General features: G+C 45.7%; 1 protein-coding gene across 3 annotated transcripts in view; it reads left to right on the forward strand.

Moving 5' to 3' along the window:
- foxp4 (forkhead box P4) overlaps positions 1-22179 on the forward strand; it is a 96382-nt gene that overhangs the window by 30439 nt on the left and 43764 nt on the right. For all 3 annotated transcript variants that reach the window (XM_030419637.1, XM_030419636.1, XM_030419638.1), the window contains 2 exons: positions 3412-3591; positions 21636-21725. In XM_030419637.1, coding sequence (XP_030275497.1) covers positions 3421-3591; positions 21636-21725 — 261 coding nt within the window. In that variant the 5' untranslated portion in view covers positions 3412-3420. Of the gene's footprint in view, positions 1-3411; positions 3592-21635; positions 21726-22179 lie in introns of those variants that run through there.

Here is a 22179-nt window from a genome sequence, read left to right on the forward strand (position 1 = left end):
TATTCCCACATGAGGCATAACATGATAAAGACTTATTATCTCACTAAGCTGCTGTAAACACAGATGCACACATAAATACACACTGTACACAAATCTTTCTCTCTCTCTCTCTCACACACACACACACACACACACACACACACACACACACACACACACACACACACACACACACACACACACACATTCACAGAAAGTGAAACCGGTCCGGCTTTGCGGTTCTGACGAGCTGTGACCAGGAGGAATCTGACAGAGCCAATCCCCTCCGACAAAGCCCTGAGAGTCAGCAGTTGTGAGCCAGCTCACTGGGCATTTGGCTCGGCTTGTTTGAACTCCGCACGCCCAGAGCAGTGGGAAGGAACAGAGGGAGAATTCTGATGATTATTAGCGCAGAATTTTTTGGGAACATCTGAACAAGCGCGACGTGTCGAAACAAGACTCCTCTCCCGCTCGTCACATAAACACATGCACCTAGCGCTCGCTGTGAGCTAATCCATCGCAGCACAAAGGTAGGTGTCAGCCTCTTAGACAAACACAAGCACGTATACACCAGAGTCATCAGAAACATGTTGAGTCCCATTTCCCTTCTTGTCTCCTCCATCCCAATTAAAAGGCAAAGGAGGCCTTTTATTTCCCCCAACCTCCTCTCTCCTCCAAACGCATTCTTTATCTCTCTGATCTGCGCTCCTCCCTCCCTCGCTCCGTCCCCTCGGGGTAGTGGGAATGTCTTTCCCAACGCGCTCTCAGGTCAGGGGTTCAGGTGGAGGGGGTCTGAGCATGTAGAAAGGAGACACACTGAAAGAGTGAGTAGCGGGTTGAGGCAGGCCTCTGCACGGGCAGCTCCTCTTCACTGCCAGAAACACTTAAACTTAAAGCAGTGTGTGTGTGTGTATCATAGCCCTAATCAGAGACTTCAGGGTAGATTTATGCCCCTGCCTTTTTCCCGACCTCCATTACACCAGCTTATATACACCCATTACAGGATATGACAGAGTACACACCCTTTCGACGAGCATACCACACCGCCTGTGTGTCTGCGTGTGTGAGAGAGAGAGGGCATGCGCTTCCATCTTTACACACTCCCCACTTTCCCATTAGGTCCTTGTCCACCTGCGAGCTCTATCTCTCCGTCTGTCTTTATCTCTCTTCCCCTCACTGCTAATAAGGTCAATGAGGAAGAGTAAGAAGCAGATGGGTGTACAGTACATTACAGCGTGCGCGCGCTAGACAGCAGTGCCGGTGATTCATGCTTAGTGAGACGTGTGATGATGTGAGGAGTTTCTGCTGCACTGCAAAGTCATCGGACTGTGCGGCGGGATCTGTTGATCACTCTGCACGATGCCCCGCTTCATGATATTACCTCTGGGAGCACTTTGACCGAGCGGCGGGTCTGGACGAAAAAGGCGAGGAGGAGAAGGAAGGAGAGACAGAGAGAAAGTGTTGGGAAGAGGAATGAGGTTGGAGATTAAGTGACTAGCTTTAAATGTCACAATAACGCTCAGCTTCTCAGTCTTAACTTCACAGGATGATGGGTGCCAGGAGGGAGACAGGGGAGAGTCAGTGGGGAGGAAAAATACCGCAGTGTGATTTGTGGGCGTCAGATGCCGCTGCTTGTTAGGCGAGAACTGGTGAAATCTGTCTGTAAGCAAAATTAACAATGGGAAAAATACGTTTAAGAAAACAAGGTCCGCTCAGTCCCTGCCGTTCACGAATTCAAGGATGAACTTTAAGTGTCAAAAAAACCACATTTACCATCGTTGTTATGGTTTTTGTTATATGTGCTCAGGCCTTGAGAAATCCACCCCTCGAACAATCCCGATTCAATGAGAGCGGATGGAATTTTTGTTTGTGCTGCGCAAACATCGAAAACATAGCGTTTGAACAAACGCGAGAGGCAAAATCCTGACTTCGTTTTCAACTGGCACCAAAAAACTCCCAATGGCAGAAAAAACAGTAGCAGATATCGTGAAAACCTTGTAAAATAAAGCCACAATGTCAACTATCACTCCACATGTGGGAGATTTGCACGGAATGACCCTTTATGTGGCACAGCTTCATCCACCTGCACGCACTTGTATCCTACCAACACACACACACACACACAGAGACACAGACACACACACACACACACACACACACACACACACGTACACAAACATGCCCCAGTCCCTGTCCCTCAGCAAGCATCTGGCAGCATTCCATTAGCAAAGCCACCAGCGCTCTCTCACACTCTCACCTGCTGTCAGAGCCTCAGAGAAAAAAAGAAAAACACACGCACATGCAGGCACACACACATGCACACACACGCAACGCACACAGAGGTTCACCTGCTCTTGCCTCAGAGGAAAAGAAAAGTTAGATTCTCTCATGAAATGCCTTTTATTGTTTCCCCAGAAGGCATGGGTTGTACGCCTCTGAAAAACGCCCGCATACACACACTGACACACACACAGCAGTCACACGCAGGCGGCGGATACAATGCCTCGATGGCGTTTTGTGTACCCACTCCGGGTTGCTGAAATAAAAGCATCAGAACTTTCCCCTTAAAAAAACGACATGCGCTCGTGTGTGTTAATTTCTAAAACTGGATGAGGCAGAAAGACGAGATTGAGCTCGTCATTAGGAGTTCACAGCCTCCGTGCTTGTGTGAAGGTTTGTTTTGTGTTGTGCTCGCCTGTGCCTTGTGTGTGTTCTTTCACGCGTTTGTGTGTGTGTGTGTGTGTGCGCGCGTCTCTGCGTCTCCTCTCTCTCCCACGCTCTGTCTCCTAACGATGGCAAATGCGCCCGTGTGTTTGCGAGGCGTTGTTTCTCAAAAAAAAAAAACAACAACACATCCAGGAACGGCTCGTTTTGTCGGGGTTTTGTGGAAGGAAGACGCTCTAATTAGAGAGGCCCTATGAAGGTGCATCAAACGGCTCGTTGTCAAAGACCAACCTGCTCTTGGCTCTCACACAGCGCACACATGCCACCTCTGATTATTGGAGAAATGTCTGTGTTATTTAACTGTATAGCCGAGTATTAACAGCCTTGTCAGTTTAGATTTGCTGCACGTCTGATGCTAATCCACGCGTGCGCTCCTCGACGCACATTTACATGCAGACAAAAGACTGCCTGCTTCAGGTGTTACTTTTTTGCGGCCACTTGGGCATGTTTGTGTGTGGGTGGATCATGACCAAAAGCCCTTTTTTTTCCCCACAAAGTACACGTGCGCACACACACACACAGACACACACACACACGATTCGCTTCCCTATCTCTGCGTGTGTTTACTTTACTTTGCTGCCTTGTTTGTTCGCTCACAAGCGAGCAGGCTTTCTGCTCAACCTGCCCAGGTCACTTTTGTTCAATCTGTGTGTTGTATTGCCTCCCTCCCTCCACCCCACTCCCCTGCCCTCCCTCCTCCACCCTAAGGTGCCAGTGATGATGGTGGAATCAGCCTCTGAGACCATTCGAACGACGCCGTCCAACCAGAACGGAGTCAGCAGCCTCAGCAGCCAATCCGATGGAGGGGGAGGTAGAGAGGGCGGCTCGAACGGAGACACCAACGGAGAGATCAGCCCGGTCGACTTACTGCACCTGCAACAGCAACAGGTGTTTGTGTGTGTGTGTGTGATTGACATTATGTGTATAGATCTGCCTGTGTATACGTGCTTGTGGGACTTGTTTTGCAACAACTCCCACTTGTGCAACTCATGCTCGTATGTACTGTAACTCATTTAGAACACCATGTACACAGCAGGCCGTTACGTAACATACAGATGTGACAACACGCAGTCGGACACACTCTGGTAATTGTCAGCCCCGCATGTGCGAATGGTGAAAAGCTCTGACAGGTTGACTCGTCGGTGCTTTAATTATCCACCGTTCATAATGTGCCAACTAATTCCACTAGGACAAAGTTCACTGTAATAACACACACACACACACACATGCACGCACACACCAGGTTCCCACTGATATATTATTACACGTTGCCAGCTGGAAAAAAATTACAAGCCATACCTGCCGTTTTGGCATACCGTGAGGAGTGTGTGTGTGTGCGTCTGTGTGGGAGAGCGTGTTTTTATATTGTCACTGATCCATGCAGTGGTGTTTGTGTGTGTTTGACACGTCAGCGTGCAGTGTCTCCAGTTAATGCTATTTATCTTGCCTCCTGTGCGTCAGTCCCCCCCTTCAACACACACCCTCGTCCCTCCACAGACACACACACACAGACACACACACACAGACACACACACACACACACACACACACACACACACACACACACACACACACACACACAGGCCACTGTGTCCGATGGAATTTCCAAACTTCCCGGAACTTCTTGGATGAAATTCTACATTTTTATTTCTCATTCCCCACATAAAAAAAAAAATCCTCATAGCTCTTGTCTGATTACTCTTTGAAGGAGTTCACACACAGCACACACACACACACACACACACGCACACACACACACACACAGCTCATTTGTTAACTAGAGGGCTCTACATTAGTCATTTGTCCATAACCGCACAAGAATGTCCGCTGAGTGTCGTCATCTGATGATGGAAACTCACTGATTCATGCTTTTCACTGATGAAGAGATCAGAAGAGACACGATTCTCCTATTTACTCGCAGGCTGTGTAACCATGCAGCCAGTATTTATAACTCTAAATTTGTGTATGTGTGTCCGCTCCATCACAGAGGGTCAGTGTGGGCTCTGGAGCTCTCTGACACCAGCTGAGTTTCTCGTGGAGGAATCCCACGGGGAGGAGAGGAAAAAAAATCAGGGTTTCCTCCCCACTGCTAAAATTATTCCCCTTAATTATAATGATGGAGCTTTAGGTGAACGAGGAACACTCAAGGCCCTTCACTCCTGTCTTGCTCTCCTCTCCCTCCTCCTTCCTCTGACTGCGTCCTCACCCTGCTTCCTCAGCAACCTTCATCCGAGGACACACACACACACACGCGCGCACACACACACACACAGCCATGGACAAATGCACATACATAAACACCAAACCTGTAGCTCACACAAAGCAGGTCTTTATTCTCTCGGACGTGTCTCTGCTCTCTATGTTTTTGCACCTGTGTGTGTGTATATGTGTGTACGTGTGTGCGCACGCTGGTATTTCCTCTCTCGAGCGGGTTACCAACCACAAACATACCTCCCTCTCTCTTTCCATCTTTTTCTCTTCCTCTCCCTCACTGTACTTCTTTTCCCCTCTATCCGCTGTGGACCATGAAAGGAAAGCACAACCTTTCCTCCAGATCCCAGCCCTCACCTCCCCAGAAAACTGTTACATCCACGCACGTAGCAGTTAAATACACAGTCATTTATTGTAGTGACTCTGTTTTCGAGCATTCTGTTAAATTCAATTTGCGGAGATTGAAAAGGTTTGAGTTGTCACGAGGCAGAGGTGTGTCCTTCCTGTTCTATAGATATTTTTCTATAACTCTGGGACCTTTGTGTGCTCAGCTACTGCGGCCTTTTTTCTAGTTCATGGCTGTTTTACTTGATAATTAAGTGAAAAATAAGCGTGTTTTGGTCATTGTCTGGCTATATTTCAGTATATCGGTCGCCCGATCATAGATGTATCGGTATCAGTGTATATGTAAGGAATATAACAAGAATAATGCCTTGGATAATTATCATTATTTATAATAAACACATTCCCAGTTTTAGTGTACCGGTCTTGATTTAGACAGTATAGTTTAATGTTATGGTGTTAAATATCCTGCCTCTGCTGCATATCTTTGTCACAAGTGTTCGATAACTACATTTGAATGATCATTGCAAAAAAAACAAAACGTGAAAGGTTAGTTACTCAGTATACTCGTGTGTATATACGTGTGTGTCTGCCTCTGCTCAGTCTTACCAGCCTTTGGTTTCGTCACACGTCTCTCTATCCCCCCTGGCTCCATCACCCTCTGGATAAGATGGGAGTTCCGTGCCAGTGAGCACTGTAGAGCGGCCGCTCTGATATCACAACCAGCTGATAGTTCTTCATTCATCTCTTCCTTTGCTTCTCCATTCATGCCATTTGAATAACAACAGAACAACCCTAATTTATTTATCTTCAATTCAAGGCCTTGGAAATGTTTTTAATATTTTACATTTAGCGGAGAAGAGGTGGTTGTGTTCCACCACATGTACCCTATGAGCACAAGTCGTCCCCCTTCACTCAGAGATGGACCAGTTTTGTCACCTTGATTTATTCTTTTTGTCAAAATCAGTCTTGACTTCACAAGTCTTACTGAAACCAGCAAATACTCCTCTCTGTCCATAAGATCTTTTTATCCTGTGCCGTCACACTACTTGGATTAATCGGGTTTTGGTGTAGCAGTGCTGGGTGGCCACAGAGACCGTATTTGTTGCTTGTGGCCACCACTCACAAAATCAATATCGCCTGCCCCTATACTGACACTGACATTGTATAAGAACCTGCTCGTATGGCTTCAACCTGAAAGTCTGGGATATACCTCCTCCTCCTCCTCCTCCTCCTCCTTCTCCTCCTCCTCTTCCTCTTGTTCCTTTCTCCACGCTTGATTCTCTCACCTGAAGGTGTAGTAGTGCGGACTAGTGTTGGTGCTTAAACACCAGTGCCAGTGCGCACTGGAGCAGAAAAGACACACACACAGAGCTCCTGACAGCACGGTGTTGTCAGAACACAAAGCTGTCTTTTCCTCTGGCCCCTTGGGAACCTGAGAGAAATCACAGCCATCTCCAGCCATAAAAAAACCCCTCCACTGGCCTCTCCCTCCGTCCTCTGTCTCCAACTTTTTCTGACTCTGGCCTCCATCTCAAGTTTTATTTGATTTTTTTTTTACACATAGATAGATAGATAGATAGATAGATAGATAGATAGATAGATAGATAGATAGATAGATAGATAGATAGATAGGTAACCATAACTTGTAGATGGTCAGCGGCCAAGATGATGAGATGGGATGAACAGCCGCAGAGAACAGAGGTAAAATGAGGGGCAAAGAGGCAGCACATTTGGGGGGGTGGGGGGTATTGGGGGCTGGAGAGCAGGAATAGAGGGATGAGGGAGGGGTGTAACGCTGAGACGTGTCAGAAAAGGGCGCCTGGGCCTCCCTGTGGAATGTGGCCTGTCTGCCTCCCCAGAAAGAACAGAGCAGGAGAGAGGGAAGAGAGAGGGGAAGAGAGAGGGAAGAGCGGGCGAAGACCAGTTCTGCCCCATCATCGAGGGAAGAGAGAGAGAGAGAGAGGGGAGTGTGGCAGGGAGGGAAAACAAAGAGCGGCAGTTATAGTGCAGCGGAGAGTGTATGGCACTTTGTTGAGGTGCCGGGCACGGGTGTAGACATGAAATGATGCATAGCAGACGAGAAATGTAAGCAGGATAAATCCTAACAAACCTCAAAGTGTGTGTGTGTGTGTGTGTGTGTGTGTGGCTGGGTGGAGGGTTCTCTGACGAGAACCAGGTGTCTTCAGTACTTTCCTTTTCTTTACGTCTATCTCCTTCCCCTTTTTTCCTTTTTTTGTTCTTTTTTTGTTGCAGATGAGACTCTGCATTTTGAGCACAGTTGCTTCCTTTCTTCCTCCTCTGTTCTCACCCATTTCTGTCTCCTCCTTTACCCCTTTTTCCCCTCGGCCATCAATTAACCTCCTCTGGTGTTCCTGCGGCTACAGTAGTCGTGGCTGGTGATGACGGGAAAGAGAAGCGGGAGAAGCAGGCGGGAGAGGAAAGAGAGACGGTGACAAAAAGGTGCCGTTTCCTCTACGGAGTGCCACTCATGGGTCGGCTTAGCCCGCCAGGGAAGGGAATTTTTCCCCCCTCTTTCTGGCTGTCTTCTTCTCTCCCCCTCTCTCTTGCCTTTAACTCGCTCTTAGGTGCAAATAGAAAGTGAGAGGCAGATTGTAACAATCTCCCTTCCCCGAGGGTTCAAACGGAACATTGGTCGAGAAAAAGGCAGTTTTGGAAATTGGTTTGGAGCATCGATCCCCGTTCCCATTTGTCATAATCTATTTTTTCCTCGGCACTTTCCTCTTTTTTTTTTGCACACACACACACACACACTGATCTTTGTTTCTTTCCACACACAAAGGCAGTTGCACACATGCACAGAGCTGATGTGAGTTAATGAAGGGTGTAATTAAGGAGCCATGGTGATGACTGGAGATCAGGGAGAACCGATACAGATCTCAGATATACACAAACACTGATGAAAGATAGCCATTTTGTGTGTGTGTGCAGTGTGTGTTTGGTTTGCTTTGGTGGACAGATGTGTGAGACTGGTGAGTGTGTTAGCGGACGATGAGAGATGCTGGATGATTCAGATAACTTATGGCTTCCTGTTAGATTGGCTGGACTCGGCCTGTATGGTTAGAGGTGGGGACGATTCTGTTGAGATATTCAACAGCTTCGGCTAAATTATAGGAGGTGAATGTTGGTCACTGGGACAGTAATGTCCTGTTTGACCTCCAGCTCTCCTCTAGGGTTCACTTTCAGGTCAGGAGTGCAGGAGGAGACGGAGGTGAAGAGGTGGCTAGAGAAGAGAAAAGAAAATGTAATTTGTTAGCAAGGTGGGATTTAATTTAATTACATTATCCTGCGTTTGTGCATCTGCATGACAGGTTGTATCACATGTGTGTCTGCACGTGTCATTTTCCTGTCTGTACGTCTTGTCTGCATCCTTAACCCGTGTGTGTATGTGTGTATGTGTGTGTGTGTGCACGCGCACACGCGCATGTGTCTGTCCGTCGTGTGTGCGGGCCAGTAAATCAGTCGCAGGCCTCTCTCTGAGTGCTGTCACCTCCTAAAAGCTTTCCCTCGGTCTGGCCCAGGCCTTCCTCTTTATGTTAGGGGTCAGCGTAGTTCACAGGTCACCAGAGGTCATGCTGAGACAGAGGAGGGGCAAGTTGGGGTTGCCTAGCATCGAGGAACACCCACTGCTGTTACCGCGGTGATACAAAGAGACCTATAGAACACCAACTTCCTCGAGGAGTCTTAAAAGCGCCAGAAGGTCCCTTTATCTGCCTTGTGTGACTTTACTTCCCTCTTTTCTTTGGCTGTAGAACTCTCTGCGTAGGAATCTGCTCATAGTGATTGATACAGACTATAACATGGTATCACATGTGATTATAAACACTCAAATCGTTCATTCACTCAAATCGTTCATTCAGTCTGATGCTGTTGAGAGCTGCTTGAGAAATGTATGCCCCTTTGCATTCCTGCACTCCAGACGTAAACACACACACACATGCACACACGCACACACTTGCAATGTCTCAAACACACCTGCAGATCCCATGGTGAGTAATGTATTTCACATGATTTCCCTTCCTCATATTTCCCATTCAGAGATTTTTTTCACACATCGCGACCTAATTCGGAGATGCTGAGATGTCGTATTTATGAGCGGCCATAAAATTTCTTTACTGCTTTTTCCAGTCAGTTGGAGAAGGGTTTGGGAGCAGATTTTTGTTTTGTTCTTCCACCCTCCATCATTTCTCTCCTCGGTGACCTCTAATTACAGGCCTATGCTCTAACCCTAACCCTAGCTTCGGTTTGACAAGTTATTAAAATTCAAACTTAATAGATCCCTCATAATGTTCACATTTGCCCGACTAAAAACTGCAAAATCTGCTTCAAGATGAAGTTTGTCGTCTAAGGAGGCACGCTGCAAAGCTACAAGTCTTGTTGATAAAAAGTAGACGGACAGTAGACATGGTCCACCAGGCCAGCTCAGCCAGCATGGATGCAGTCACGGTTGGTTGACCCAAGCAGCCGAGAGGCTCAGAGACAAGAATAGACAAGATACCAACAGAAGAAGTGTGTGTGTGTGTGTGTGTGTGTGTGTGTGTGTGTCTGTGTGTGTGTGTGTGTGTGTGTGTGTGTGTGTGTGCGTGCGTGCGTGCGTGTGTTTGTCCTGTCTCTGTTGTGGAGACTGAGTTATACACACGTCTCTGGGCACCTGAAGGGGTTAGGTTGGGTTTGGTTGCCATGGGAGTGTTTGGAAGCACTTACACTGGGTAGGCCTAGCTGCCTGCGCTGTCAGGTAAATAACACACACACACACACACACACACACAAACATGAGCAGGGACGGACACTCTTAATGGAGGAGTTTCTGTTTTCTGAGGGTGAAAAAAGTCAATTGTTGACTCTGGCTCTTCTGACGGTTCGGCCAAGATGGCTGAGGCCTTTTGAAGATGTCGGAGGTCAGCGAGCGAAGCTGCATGACCTCACTACTGGTCAGCGACACTGGGGTGTGACTGTGTGTGGATGAATTTATTAAGGTTTTCACTGTTAAACTAAACACAAAATTTGTGTGAAAACATTATAGTTAAAAAGTAAGTGAAATTATATTGTGTTTTGCTAAAATGACTAAAATGGAATACACAGAGAATGTCTTTAGTTATAGTCTTTGTCAAGACCCCCCCATAACCCCTATATTGTATTAAAAGAATGATATTAAGACTCAAACTAATCAAAATAAAACTTTTTTTTAAACACCTTAAACTAACTTAAACTTAAACAAAACACAAAAAAATAACTAATGGAAAGTACTAAACAATCCAAACACTGGTGTGTGTGTCTGTTCCCATTAGTCACATCCAACGGCTTTGTCTGTCAAAAAGCAACAGTTGTAATTGGTTTGAATTGAAGTGTGCCTAGATGCAGTATTTCAAAGTTCATTAGGGGCAGGGCACTCAAAAAGGAGAGCACTAGCTTACAACCCCCTCTCACCCAGGTCACAAAATCCTCATATCTCGGTCCTATAGTCTCCTCTCTTCCCTTAGAGTCCGTACTCCTCCATTCCCCCACTCCGTCCTCGCTGATGGACACAAAGAGGGGGAACAGGAGAAAGTGAAGAGTAAAGACAAAATGTGCAACGCTTACAAGGCTGCTAGGCAAAGTAGTTACCCTGGTAACAGTCGAGAGTCCGCGGTGCACACAATGAACACACACATATACACACACACCACACACACAATAGCTGCAGCGGCCTAAAGTGTTGCTAATTAGCTAGTCTGTGCTGGTTCTTTGTGTGAGCCATTTTAAAGGAGAGATTAGAGTCAACAGGGAGGAGGAGAGGAATGTAGCTCTTCTCTCTCTCTTTGCTTTCTTCTGGAGCCCTGGGACAGTGTGTGACGGCCTCCTTTCTTTTTTTTCTTTTTTTCCACCTGACAGGCAGAATGCATTTGTTGTCTTGTCAGTGGAGTTTGCAATAGCTGAAAACACACAGAGAAAGAAAAAGTATAGTCAAAGTTCATTTGAGATTAATTAAGTTAAATTGGAGCTTCACCCAAATACTGTAATCTCTCTGAAAACTTTTTTTCTCAGTCGTGCCCCAACTTTATAAAGTTAAGCTGCACTGCTCTAAGTTTGAGCTCATTCATGGACAGATTTTCTACTGAAAAAAAAATCTGTTCATATGATAACAATTTACTCACCATTTTCTGTGTTTAGTGATTATCTGAGACAAATATTGGATGTGACAACGAAGGTGAATAACTTGGACGTGAAGCACAGCAGGTAAAAGTTGAACCAGGCCACAGTTCAAGATTATTTTCATTGACAATTACTTTCTCCCAATTATCTTTAAAAAAATAAAAAAAGAAAGAAAGGAGGAAAAAATATGATATTTTTAATACTCTTTTTAATCCTACCAACAGTTTAGTCCAAAAACTCCACAGACTCTTCATTTACTATCACGAATGACAAAGAAATTCAGCAAATCCTTAGATATATGAAGTGGGAACCAGCAGTTGCCTGACATTAATTCTTGAATAATGACTAAATTATTTCAGTGATTATCAAAGTAGTTGATTAATAGACTAATCACTGAACAGACTAATGGTCTATACATAGCACTGCAAAATCTCCGTAAGTTTTGAATTGTAACATTATTTGTACTTTCAAACTCGTGGTTTAGTTAATACTAATAAATCAGTTGTGTTTATTTTGCTTTGTTGCATTTTAGGAAACCTTTTTAACACCTCAGCCAGCAGAGTACAGATGAAAGGAAACAAATCTTTGACTAATTCTGGCATTTTTACTGATGTACAACCATGTGTTCTATCACAGTGATACAAAGATACCTAGACCATCTTCAACAATACGTTTTCAAAACCATTTGAGAAGAACAGAGAAATTGTCCTGTGCTTTGAGTTACTTGAAATTGAAAAATGTGCCCGTTCACATCTGGTTGGGCTGACCCTCTTACTAAATCACACAGTCCAGCGCTTGCACACCCGTTTCCCCTTTTTTCGGAACACACCCCTGCCTCTCATTTGGGGAAGTTAAAGATTTTGTGCTTGTTTATAAGTTAAACTTCTTGTACAGCAGCCAGCCTTTGTTGTGCCTGCCCACTTCCGGTGTTTGTATATGTGTGTGTGTGCGTGTGTGCATGCGTGTGTGTGTGTGTGTGTGTGTGTGTGTGTGCGCGCGCGCGCGCGCGCGTGCGTGCGTGTGTGTGGTAAGGGTGGGTGCACGCCTCAGCCACAGCCAGGTGTAAAAACCCTCTGAACCAAAGACATGAAAGAGTTTTATTTCCATGGCAGGCCGATACTTTTACAGGCCACTGACTAGGACCGTGTTTTTCTGTTTAACCAATAGGCGTCTGTGTGTGTACATTTGTCTTTACGTGCGTATGCGTCTGTGCATGCATGTGCACATGGCAGACAGTCTCTGTTTGTGTATGTATGTGTTTTCCCTCTGTCTCCTGAGCTGGGTCTTGGCAGTGTCTTGCATGTGTTATTAGTTTGATTTTTCTTTTTTTTTTTTTTTTTTTTTGGGATATTAATAATAACAGTTAAACGGTTTCCATATGTGAGGCCTGGTTGCCAGGCTAGTGCAATCCTCATCATGGGCTGGCCCTTCGCAGACGTCTCCCCTCTCAGGAGTTGCTCGCGATGGGCAGGCGACGCAGCTTAAACTCTGGAGGTCACCCAGCTGAACACCTAACACCTAAGTGGCCTTGTCTTCCCAGGAGCATGACCGAATTACTTAACTGTCCCACCTTATACAAGATGAGGGCTAAATATTACAAGGTACACTGTGTGTTAGTGTGTGTGTGTGTGTGTGTGTGTGTGTGTGTGTGTGTGTTTTCCGCTGTGGGCTGGGTCTGTCTGGAGCGAGACCTTCCTCTCTTGCCAAACGAGCTGTGTTGAAAACCGCAGGGAAACTGCATATGTGTATATAACGTATGACGTGTATTTGTGTGTGTGTGTGTGTGTGTGTGTAAGGAAACTGCTGTAGAGCTATTTGCCATCAATTAGCGGCCTGGACTGAGATGAGGCCAACAATACAGAGGGAGCTGCTTTTATATTCTCAGGAAGGGAGTTCCTCTCTCTTTCTGTCCCTGCTCACCTCATCATTATCTTTAATTGTCTATCTCTCCATGCCCCTATCCCGTAGTTTAACAGAGGAAAGCTGACAGCGTCTCTTTAGGATGTCCGTATGCTAGTCGAAAAATGTGTGTGTATGATGATGAATTGTGTCATGATATAAAGCAGTCCTGGGTATTCAGTCAGCTCCGTTTTATGACTCTATGCGTATACCCCTGTGAATCAATAGAAACATTAGATGAGTTTAGGGACATAGTTGAAGGGGAGAGGTTTTCTCGTTTCGCAAAACAGTTTTGAACTGAAGAGAACCATCTGGAAAACGGCAGGGTCTCCGGAGTTTAGAACAGGTCCCTTTTGTGAAAAATAGGATGTGAAAAAAAAAATCTAAAATCGGCCAGGGTTTTCAAACATTACGGCATATTTTGAAGTTCTTTTGGAGTTTGTGAGTTTTTATTACGTTGGCTCTTGAACGCGGTCTTTCCTCTCTTTAATGGTCAGTCTGGGCCCAGAGAAGCTTGCTTCAGCCGTTTTAAAACCTCAGCTCTCGAACGGTGCCTTTATATTGCGGAAACATTACATTAAATAGCTGAACGGGATTGCGGCAGGCTGGTGTTTCTGAAGGTGTCCCAGATAGTTCCAGCTCAGCGGCGGCAGCCTAAACAGATTGAGGTACTCAGGGCCGTTTAAGCTCGGTTATATTGGTGGACAACCTGGTTTGAAGTTTGCTTTGAGCGAAAACAAATGGCCGAGAAAGCTGGTGAAGGGAGGCCGGAAAGAGCTGATTAATACCAGAAAAGGAGTACGTGAGGAAGAGTCAGAGGAAAGGGGCGAAGACTTGGCAGGGCAGACGTTATTTGTAACCCACCATGAAATTGAGAGGCTTTAGCGGGCTTTGGCTCAGACTGCCCCTTACCCCTATATGTTTACCCCCTGGAAACCCCTGATCTGCTCTAAGTATATATACACAACTCTTCGTTCCTTTATGGCTCCTAACCATAGTACAATTACATCCAACTCAAGAATTACCAAGGTATTTTTGACGAACACCTACTTACAATTTTGTAATTGCAATGAACAAATCAGGCCATTTTTAGACCAAAGAAAATGCAGCTACCTGCTCAGCAGAACTTCCCCCTATACGTGCCACCGACTGTCGTTCTGTCATGACATAATCCAATAAACTTCCCATTAAATTTGACGTCTGGTGGAAAACATGAGCTTCAGTGATATCAGCTGCTGTAATGTTTGGTTGGGATTAAAAACCTCCAGACTTTGGCCTTGACAGCGGGGATGATGATATAACCACTTTCATTATCGATTAAGTGTTAAGTCCATGAAATGTAAAAAACAAACAAAAAAAAAACAGGAAAAATGCTTATCGCTCAAAGACAGTTCTTCGGATTGCTTATTTTGTCTGACCAACAGTCCAAAATGAAAAGTGGCAAATCCTCACGTTTAAGCAGCTGCAACCAGCAAATATTTGATTCTTTCGTTCTTGCTTGAAAAATGACTGAAGAGGCTGAATAGTTGGAGATTTTACTTCGATCGTCTGATTGTTGGCGAAAATGACAAGAAACTATGAGAATGTCTGTCATCTCAGCGTTTTACAGAGACATGCCAAACTGTGGCGGTGGTTTGGTAAAAACGCTACATGTAACACATCCATTAATATCTCCATATTGACGTGCTAATCCTAAATGCTGCTTTACCTTTAACTACCTATCCCGGTCCAAGCACAGCTGCGGTCACGGTAGTGGGTCTTTGTCTGACAGTCAAGCCCAGGCGAGGGTCCCCTCATAAGGCCGACAGCTGCATTCACAAGCCTTGGTTTCCACTGGCCTGGACGGTCTATTTTAGGCTTCCGTCTAACCCATATCTGCTCTCAGACTTTACTGTAGAGAATAAGGGTATGGGTAACAGATTTCTCCAGAGGAGTGGGAGGGAGGAGCGCAGGGCACAAGAAAGACATAAGACTTGGAGCGGTGCCAGGCAAACTTTTGTGAGTTATACATTATGTGGAGAGGCAGAGTGAAGGCAAGAGACAGATCGGGTGATATAGACGGGGAGAGAGAGAGTGATCTGGGAAAGCAATCTGGTTTTTGTGGTGAGTGACAGTGATGCATTTGATTCGTGAGATTCCACCGCGGCTGTAACCAAGCCTTCACTCACATGTGCCCCAAAGTCATATAGCAATCCTTCTGACTGTCACCTCTCCAATAATATGAACCTTGCTCAGACTGTGTAAATAGCTCCTGAACACACAGGTGAAGCAGATGGTACTGTAGTATCATCATCCTTTTAACAAAGTAAACATGCTTTGTAGATTGCATTACATCTGTTCGGTCGTGTTTCATCCTCTTCCCTGATCATGATTGGAATGAGAAGGAATCTAAGATAAGAGGGATACGGAGCCAGAAAAGCTAGTAGAGAGCAAAGACCGAGCCAGGAGGAGAGAGTGAATTAAAGTCGGAGGGGGTTTACTGGAGTTAGGAGGTGTTTCCTGGTGCTGAAGTGAGGAAGTGCACAGCGAACGGATGCACAGGGATCACGGGGGTGACCCAGGAGGATGGCAGCATCGACACAGCTTTAGCTTGGCTTTCAGCTTCAATGACAGCACTCCAGAAAGGAGATAGAGAGAAAGAGGGAAGTTTAAGTGTTGAGAAAAAAGAAAGAAAAAAGATCCACGGCTCCTCTCTGAACCCGCTCTCTCTCTCTCTCTCTCTCACTGATCCAAAATCAGAAAGCGTGCAGGCCTGCAGAGGAGGCAGCTGGGTGTGACGAGCTCTTTTCTACGTCTTCACCCTGTATCTATCGACCCCTCTCGCCATTTCTCACCCTCTCCTGGGGGTAGGAAAGGGTTTAGGAATGGAGGAGCAGTGCATCACAAGCCTCTTCGCCGAAGCTGCTGAGCTAGAGGGGATACTTGTTTGGAACGGGTGCGATATGGCGCGTCCAACACTTTAGCTGCGACGCGGACAGATGAAACAATGAGCTTCGCACCTTCACTTGCGCGCCTTTCTTTTTTTTTTTTTTTTTGCTCGCTTGTTCTTAGAGCAAAGAAATCTGATACCACCTGCCTCCCCCCTTGCCCTTCCTAACTCCTTCGCCTCCTCCTCCTCCTCCTCCTCCTGCTCCTTCTCCCTCAAGGACAGCCCACTGTCTGCCCCGGGGGCTGTTTATCTACGGGGGGGGGGGGGGGGGGGGATGAGGAGGAGAGGGGGACCGGTTTGTTTCGTTTTGGCCGTCAACAATGGACCTCAGTCTGTGCTGATGGACTACTCCAACATATGGTACCCACCTGTCTCGCTCTCTCTCTCTCTCTCTCTCTCTCTCTCTCTCTGTCCCTCTCTCCGACTCCCCCTGCCTCCCTTTCCTCCTTCCCTACATCTCTCTCTGTTTAGATTTTTTTTGCTTATTCCTGCGTTCTCTCTCCCTGTCTCACCCAAACACGCAGGGCGGATTAGAGGCCAGATTCATCACACACAAAGACCTGTTTGCTTTAGCAACCTGAGCCAGGCACAGGCACACACACACGCACACACACACACACAAATATAGCTAAGGACTGGCCTTGCAACATGTTGATTGTTACTTTTTTGTTCTTATCTTTATTGAACTTGAGTAGAATCCAGTTTCACATAGAGTATGGGGATGTGCAGGTACATACACACATGCGCACACACACACGCACACACACACACTCGCTGCAATATCATGATACACACATTGCAAAATTAAATTTCTTTCCTTTACTTTTAATGGATCCTCTAAATGCCCCACCAGCCCTCCCGCCTTTCAAAGAAACATATTTGTCAGCCATTTTTTCGGAATCCTGTTAAGGAGAGAATCTAGTCTTTACTGTTTGTGTGTGTGTGTGTGTGTGTGTGTGTGTGTGTGAGCGCGCGCACGTATGCACGTGTGTATGTGTGTTTGAGAGAGTGAGTGACCCTGCTGAATTAAAAAATGCACTGTTATTAAAGGCTGTGTCAGAGGCGATGATTTACAGAGGGGAGCGATGACAAGTCAGAAGAACTCACACACTGAACTGACACACACACACACACACACACACACACACACATTGTGCTCTCAGGCCTCCAAGCTGAGCGGTGACCTCCTCACCCCTCCTTCCCCTTCCTCCTCCCCCTCCCTCCCTCTCTCACTCTAATAAAACCTGTCTGACACCACTGATGTGTGTATATATGTGTGTGCGTGCATGTGTGTGTGAGTGTGTGTGCTCTGCGGCAGCACAAAGACTCTGTTGTTGGGCCTCCCTCTTAGGCCTCCCTCATATTTTCTTTAAAGGTGCAGTGCGCCCCCAAGAATGCCACAGGGGGAGCAGAGAGCTGGGTTTGGGGGGGGGGGGCTAGGAGGAGCTGCCGGTGTGTGGGTGGGTGGAGTGGGAGAGGAGGGGGGCCGTGCTTTACAATGCTACAGCTCACCCAGGTCACAGAGAGAGAAAGGAGAGGAGTGAGTGTGAAGAGGAGAAATGAAAGAGAAGGGTCAGAAAGAGGAGTGCTTCATGACAATGTAGATATGATAGATTTTGGCTCTGTGTGTGTGTGTGTGTGAGGGGAATTTGGTGTGTTTGTCATACCTTGATGTCGATATTGCAAAAACATTGGGATCACTATAAGTACTTACCTGATATAAGGCTAAAGATTAACAGAATGATATTTGTGATGAATAATCATCAGTAATGTGGGTATAATGACTAAGTGGCTAAAGTGAAGTGAATTAGAACAAGTGGACGGGTTCAGAAATGTACGTCACTTTACTGTAATGCGGCCTTTGAAAGCAGGAAAAGACAACACTTATGACCACATCAAAACTCTAAGACCATAGACATGCTTACTTCACGACTACAGTGAAGTACCCATGCATCAGCCTTATTGAGACAAATAGAACAGATCATCGGCATTTGCATGTGTATTAAATAAAGTGAAGTTTCCTTGGCTGATTATTTTCTCTACTGGATCGCTCTGAGCGTATTTACACTCTCATTTCAAGCCGTTTTGTTTTTAAGGTTTGTTTGCAGTCTGTTTAAGTGAGTTTCACCACTAACTGACAAGGGATGCAAATATCAAGCAGTTTATTTAAATAAAGGTCAGCTGCCTTGAAGAGTCAAGAGTCAATTCATTGCCATTCCTTTGTGTACCTGCATACATATAAAAACAAAATTATATTGTTTTTAAATCCTTTAATGTCAATGTGGTAAGTCAGGTTAGTTAACAGCTTTAACAATCAATTGTTGGTTAATAATTGATAATGTTTGAAGCATTTTTTCCAATAGAAAACCGTAACCAGCGGGTTAGATTTTAAAAGAACAGACAGTAAAACAGTACAGTAAAAAAAAAAAAAAAAACAAGTTGCATGAATGGTACTAAACTCAGTAACACAAAATGATGACTGTTGTAATTGTGGAGCTCCTGTCACTCACTGTACTACTTCTGTAAGATCAAAGTGACTTCACTTAAAGAAAATCGAAGAAACCGATTAACTCAAAATTACATTAAAATAAAGTAGACTAATAGCTTGTCCGTGTATGTCTTTTTTTGTATCTTCTATATACAAATTACTGTTTTTCAGATTTACTTAAAGATACTTCCAGATGAATTATTGCCCATCTGTGATTGTAGGTTAATACATTTTTAACCAGTTAAACTCTTAACACCGATTCATCAATTAGGGATGGTTCATTAACAAACTGACCACTGACTTAACCGGCAGTGTGAAGTAGAATAGAAGCGATGTTGCTGTGGTAACCTGCAGTTTACTATGCCTTGCACACTGATTAAGAACAGTAACTATGTCATTTGGATGGGCAGCGATTCAATATCACCACATATCCACTTTCATTCCAGTCATATGTCCTGCTATGCTTTTACTAAACTCTGCCGTTCAGTTTTGTGAGACACTGTAGGACACTTTTGCTTGAAATGTATGCCAACATCTGAAAAATACTGAACCTTAAACTTAGCCATTTTAATGATCGCATGCCAGAAAGCGTAAACCTTTCTTTTTTTCTTCGGGAGGTTAGGGTAGAAAACTAACCGTTAAAATACCATTTTTACAGCATCTAATTTCAACAGTTTTGCCTCTAAGCTGTGGCACATTTTAATAAACCTGCTTCTAAATCCACAACACAGACTTAGCGCAAATATTTAGAGAAGGCCATGCTTTGTTGGTAGTTCTTGTCTCTCTCAAATACACCCACATCCATGAATACAGGCCCATAGGAGAGGAGACAGGCATCACCTCTGCTTGGTTGTAGCGTTTATGAAAGCCATAAATGGCTCTTTAATATAGTGGTAATCAGGGTGGTAATTTGGGTGGAATTGTCCCTTATTGTTGCCAGACATGCCTCCCCTGCTCCTGCCAACACACACGCATTCGCACACACGCAGACAAACACACACACACTCGCTCTCGGGCTAGACAGGGTGTTCGTGGAGTAATTCACACCACATGCCAACAAACTGGGCGGTTGTGTTTTTTTTGTGTGTATGTTTTTTTTTGGTGTTTCTGTGTGTGTGTGTGTGTGTGTGTGCGCGAGGGTGTGTGTGTGTGTGCCTGCTTAATGCTGAGGTCAAACCAGTGAATGGGAGGGGGTTCCCAAGATTTTTTGTTAAAGTGTTAAAATCTATGTGTGGGTGTGCGTGTGCGTCTGCAGCCATGTCCGTGCGTGTGTGTGTGTGTGTGTGTGTGTGTGTTTTAATTGCGGTCTCAGCAAAAGTAGCAAGTGTGCTCCATACAGATGGTTTTCATCACTCTGACTGCACACAGAAAACTTCTCTCTCTCTCTGTCTCCCTCTCATCTCCCCTCGTTGTTTTTGTAATTAAACATTTCTTAATGTACCCGAGCTTCTAATTGGATAATTAATTTGTTACATGACAATATACAGTATAAGTGTGTGTGTGTGTTAGTGTGTGTGTGTGTGTGTGTGTGTGTCTGCTGTGCTGTTTCGCAGCTTCAAAATTCGCTGTAGTTGTGAAATGATGCAGATCTGTGGTGCCTGCGCTGTTGAGTAAGAGCTTCCATGTTAAGAACATCCCTCGCATTGGCCGTTAACTTGCGGTGTCCACACACACACACACACTCACACACACACACACACACAGACTTTCATAAATCAATATTTACTAAAGAACCTTTCCCCTTTGAGTCAGAGGAAGCAAATGTGCATCCTGCTGTCTCCCCTTCTCTAACCCTCTGTCATGAGGTTGTGTGTGTATGTGTGTGTGTGTGTGTGTGTGCGCACATGTGACTCTGTGCTTACAGTAAGTGCGAGGCGGCTCTTGTGTTTTGAGATGGGTGTTTTCTTGTTTTGCTTTAGGAGTAGTTCAGACATTCCAGCAAAAATGCCCGTTCCCCAGGAAGTGATTTGTCTCGATGATAGAGAGCTCGAGCGTTTAACACTTCAACAACCAAAGCAAAGAGAGAAATGTGATGACACAAAGACAGATATGTATACTGTTTTTAATATAAGTAAAGGTGAAGGGGGGAGGCGAGGAGGTCTTAGGGAGAGACTGTGGGTGGAATGAGCGAGGTTGCGGCGTTGGAAGGATGAATCGGCAGCACTCAAGGGCAGAGTGAGGGAGTGAAGACTGAGCGATGGTGTCACTGGTTTGAATGGACAGCACTGGAGGGCAAAGAGGGGGGAGTAATGGGAGAACAGGGAGGAGGAATGAGGAGGTGGGTGGGTGGCAGTTAGTCACAGCTCTCCAGGGCACATCAGGGCAAACGGTTCCTTACATCACTCTGACACACACAAACACTGTGCAACTGACACACATGAAGATATGCTGACACACTTCTGCCTCAGAGGATGTGGAAAACCCACTTTGCACCTTCCTCGGAAAAGAGAAGGGGGGGGGGTGGAGGGAAATGGGTGTGGAAGAGGGGAGGGCAGAGGAACAAAGATTGGAAAGAGGAGATGGTCAGGAGTTTTTGAAGCTGGAGTAGGTTTTGAATGAGCTGAATTCAGTCACGTGGAGACGCACACAAACGCAGACACACACACACACCAGGAGAATGCTGCGTGTGTGCCAGGTGGACGTCTCAGGTTGAGGAAATCAGACCTGACAGCTTGGCGAAGAGAGAGGGTACAGAGAGTGGCCAGCAGGAGAGCGTTTGGGTGCTTTCCTTTCGTCCTGATTGAAAAAAAAAGTTTGATCGTGTGGGTGTGTGTTGTTAGAAAGCTGAACTTACGTACCTGTGTAGGGTGTAACTCTGAAAGATTTATGACTTTTATGAGCGTGCTGTTGTTTAATAATAGTAAATGTTTCACTGACAAACATCTGATCATCTCTATTTCTCCCTCGCAGGCACTCCAGGCAGCCAGACAGTTCCTCCTCCAGCAGGCCTCTGGACTCAACTCCCCTGGTGGCAACGAGGTCAAACAGAGCCCTGTGCAGGTCAGAGCACACACACACACACACACACACACACTCACACACGCATGCATCTACACACAGATGCACAACCCCAGTGTTGCTCTGTCAGAATCTGTATAATATTAAGCCCCTGGCTGCCGCAGCTTTGCCTTCACCAACCTGCCACGTCAACTACACAGTGTGATATAGGCGCATACTTTTGTCTCTCACTCTCTCTCTCTCTCTCTCTCTCTCTCTCTCTCTCTCTCGCTGTCTGTCGCTCTCTTTCCGTGAGTGCATGTGCGATTGTTAGCGTGTGTATGTGTGTGAATAAGGCCTTTGTAGTGATTGGGCCAGCGAGCTGTTTTCAGAGTTGAATTCCACAGTAAGCAGAGAGAGAAAGAGAGTGGGGTTAGCTGGAGTGCAGGATCCCCACTGAAAGACACCCGAGGAACGCACACACACACATACACACACACACACACATAGAGACAGC

This window comes from Sparus aurata, chromosome 6, assembly GCF_900880675.1.
Source record: "Sparus aurata chromosome 6, fSpaAur1.1, whole genome shotgun sequence".
Taxonomy (NCBI): Eukaryota; Metazoa; Chordata; class Actinopteri; order Spariformes; family Sparidae; genus Sparus; species Sparus aurata.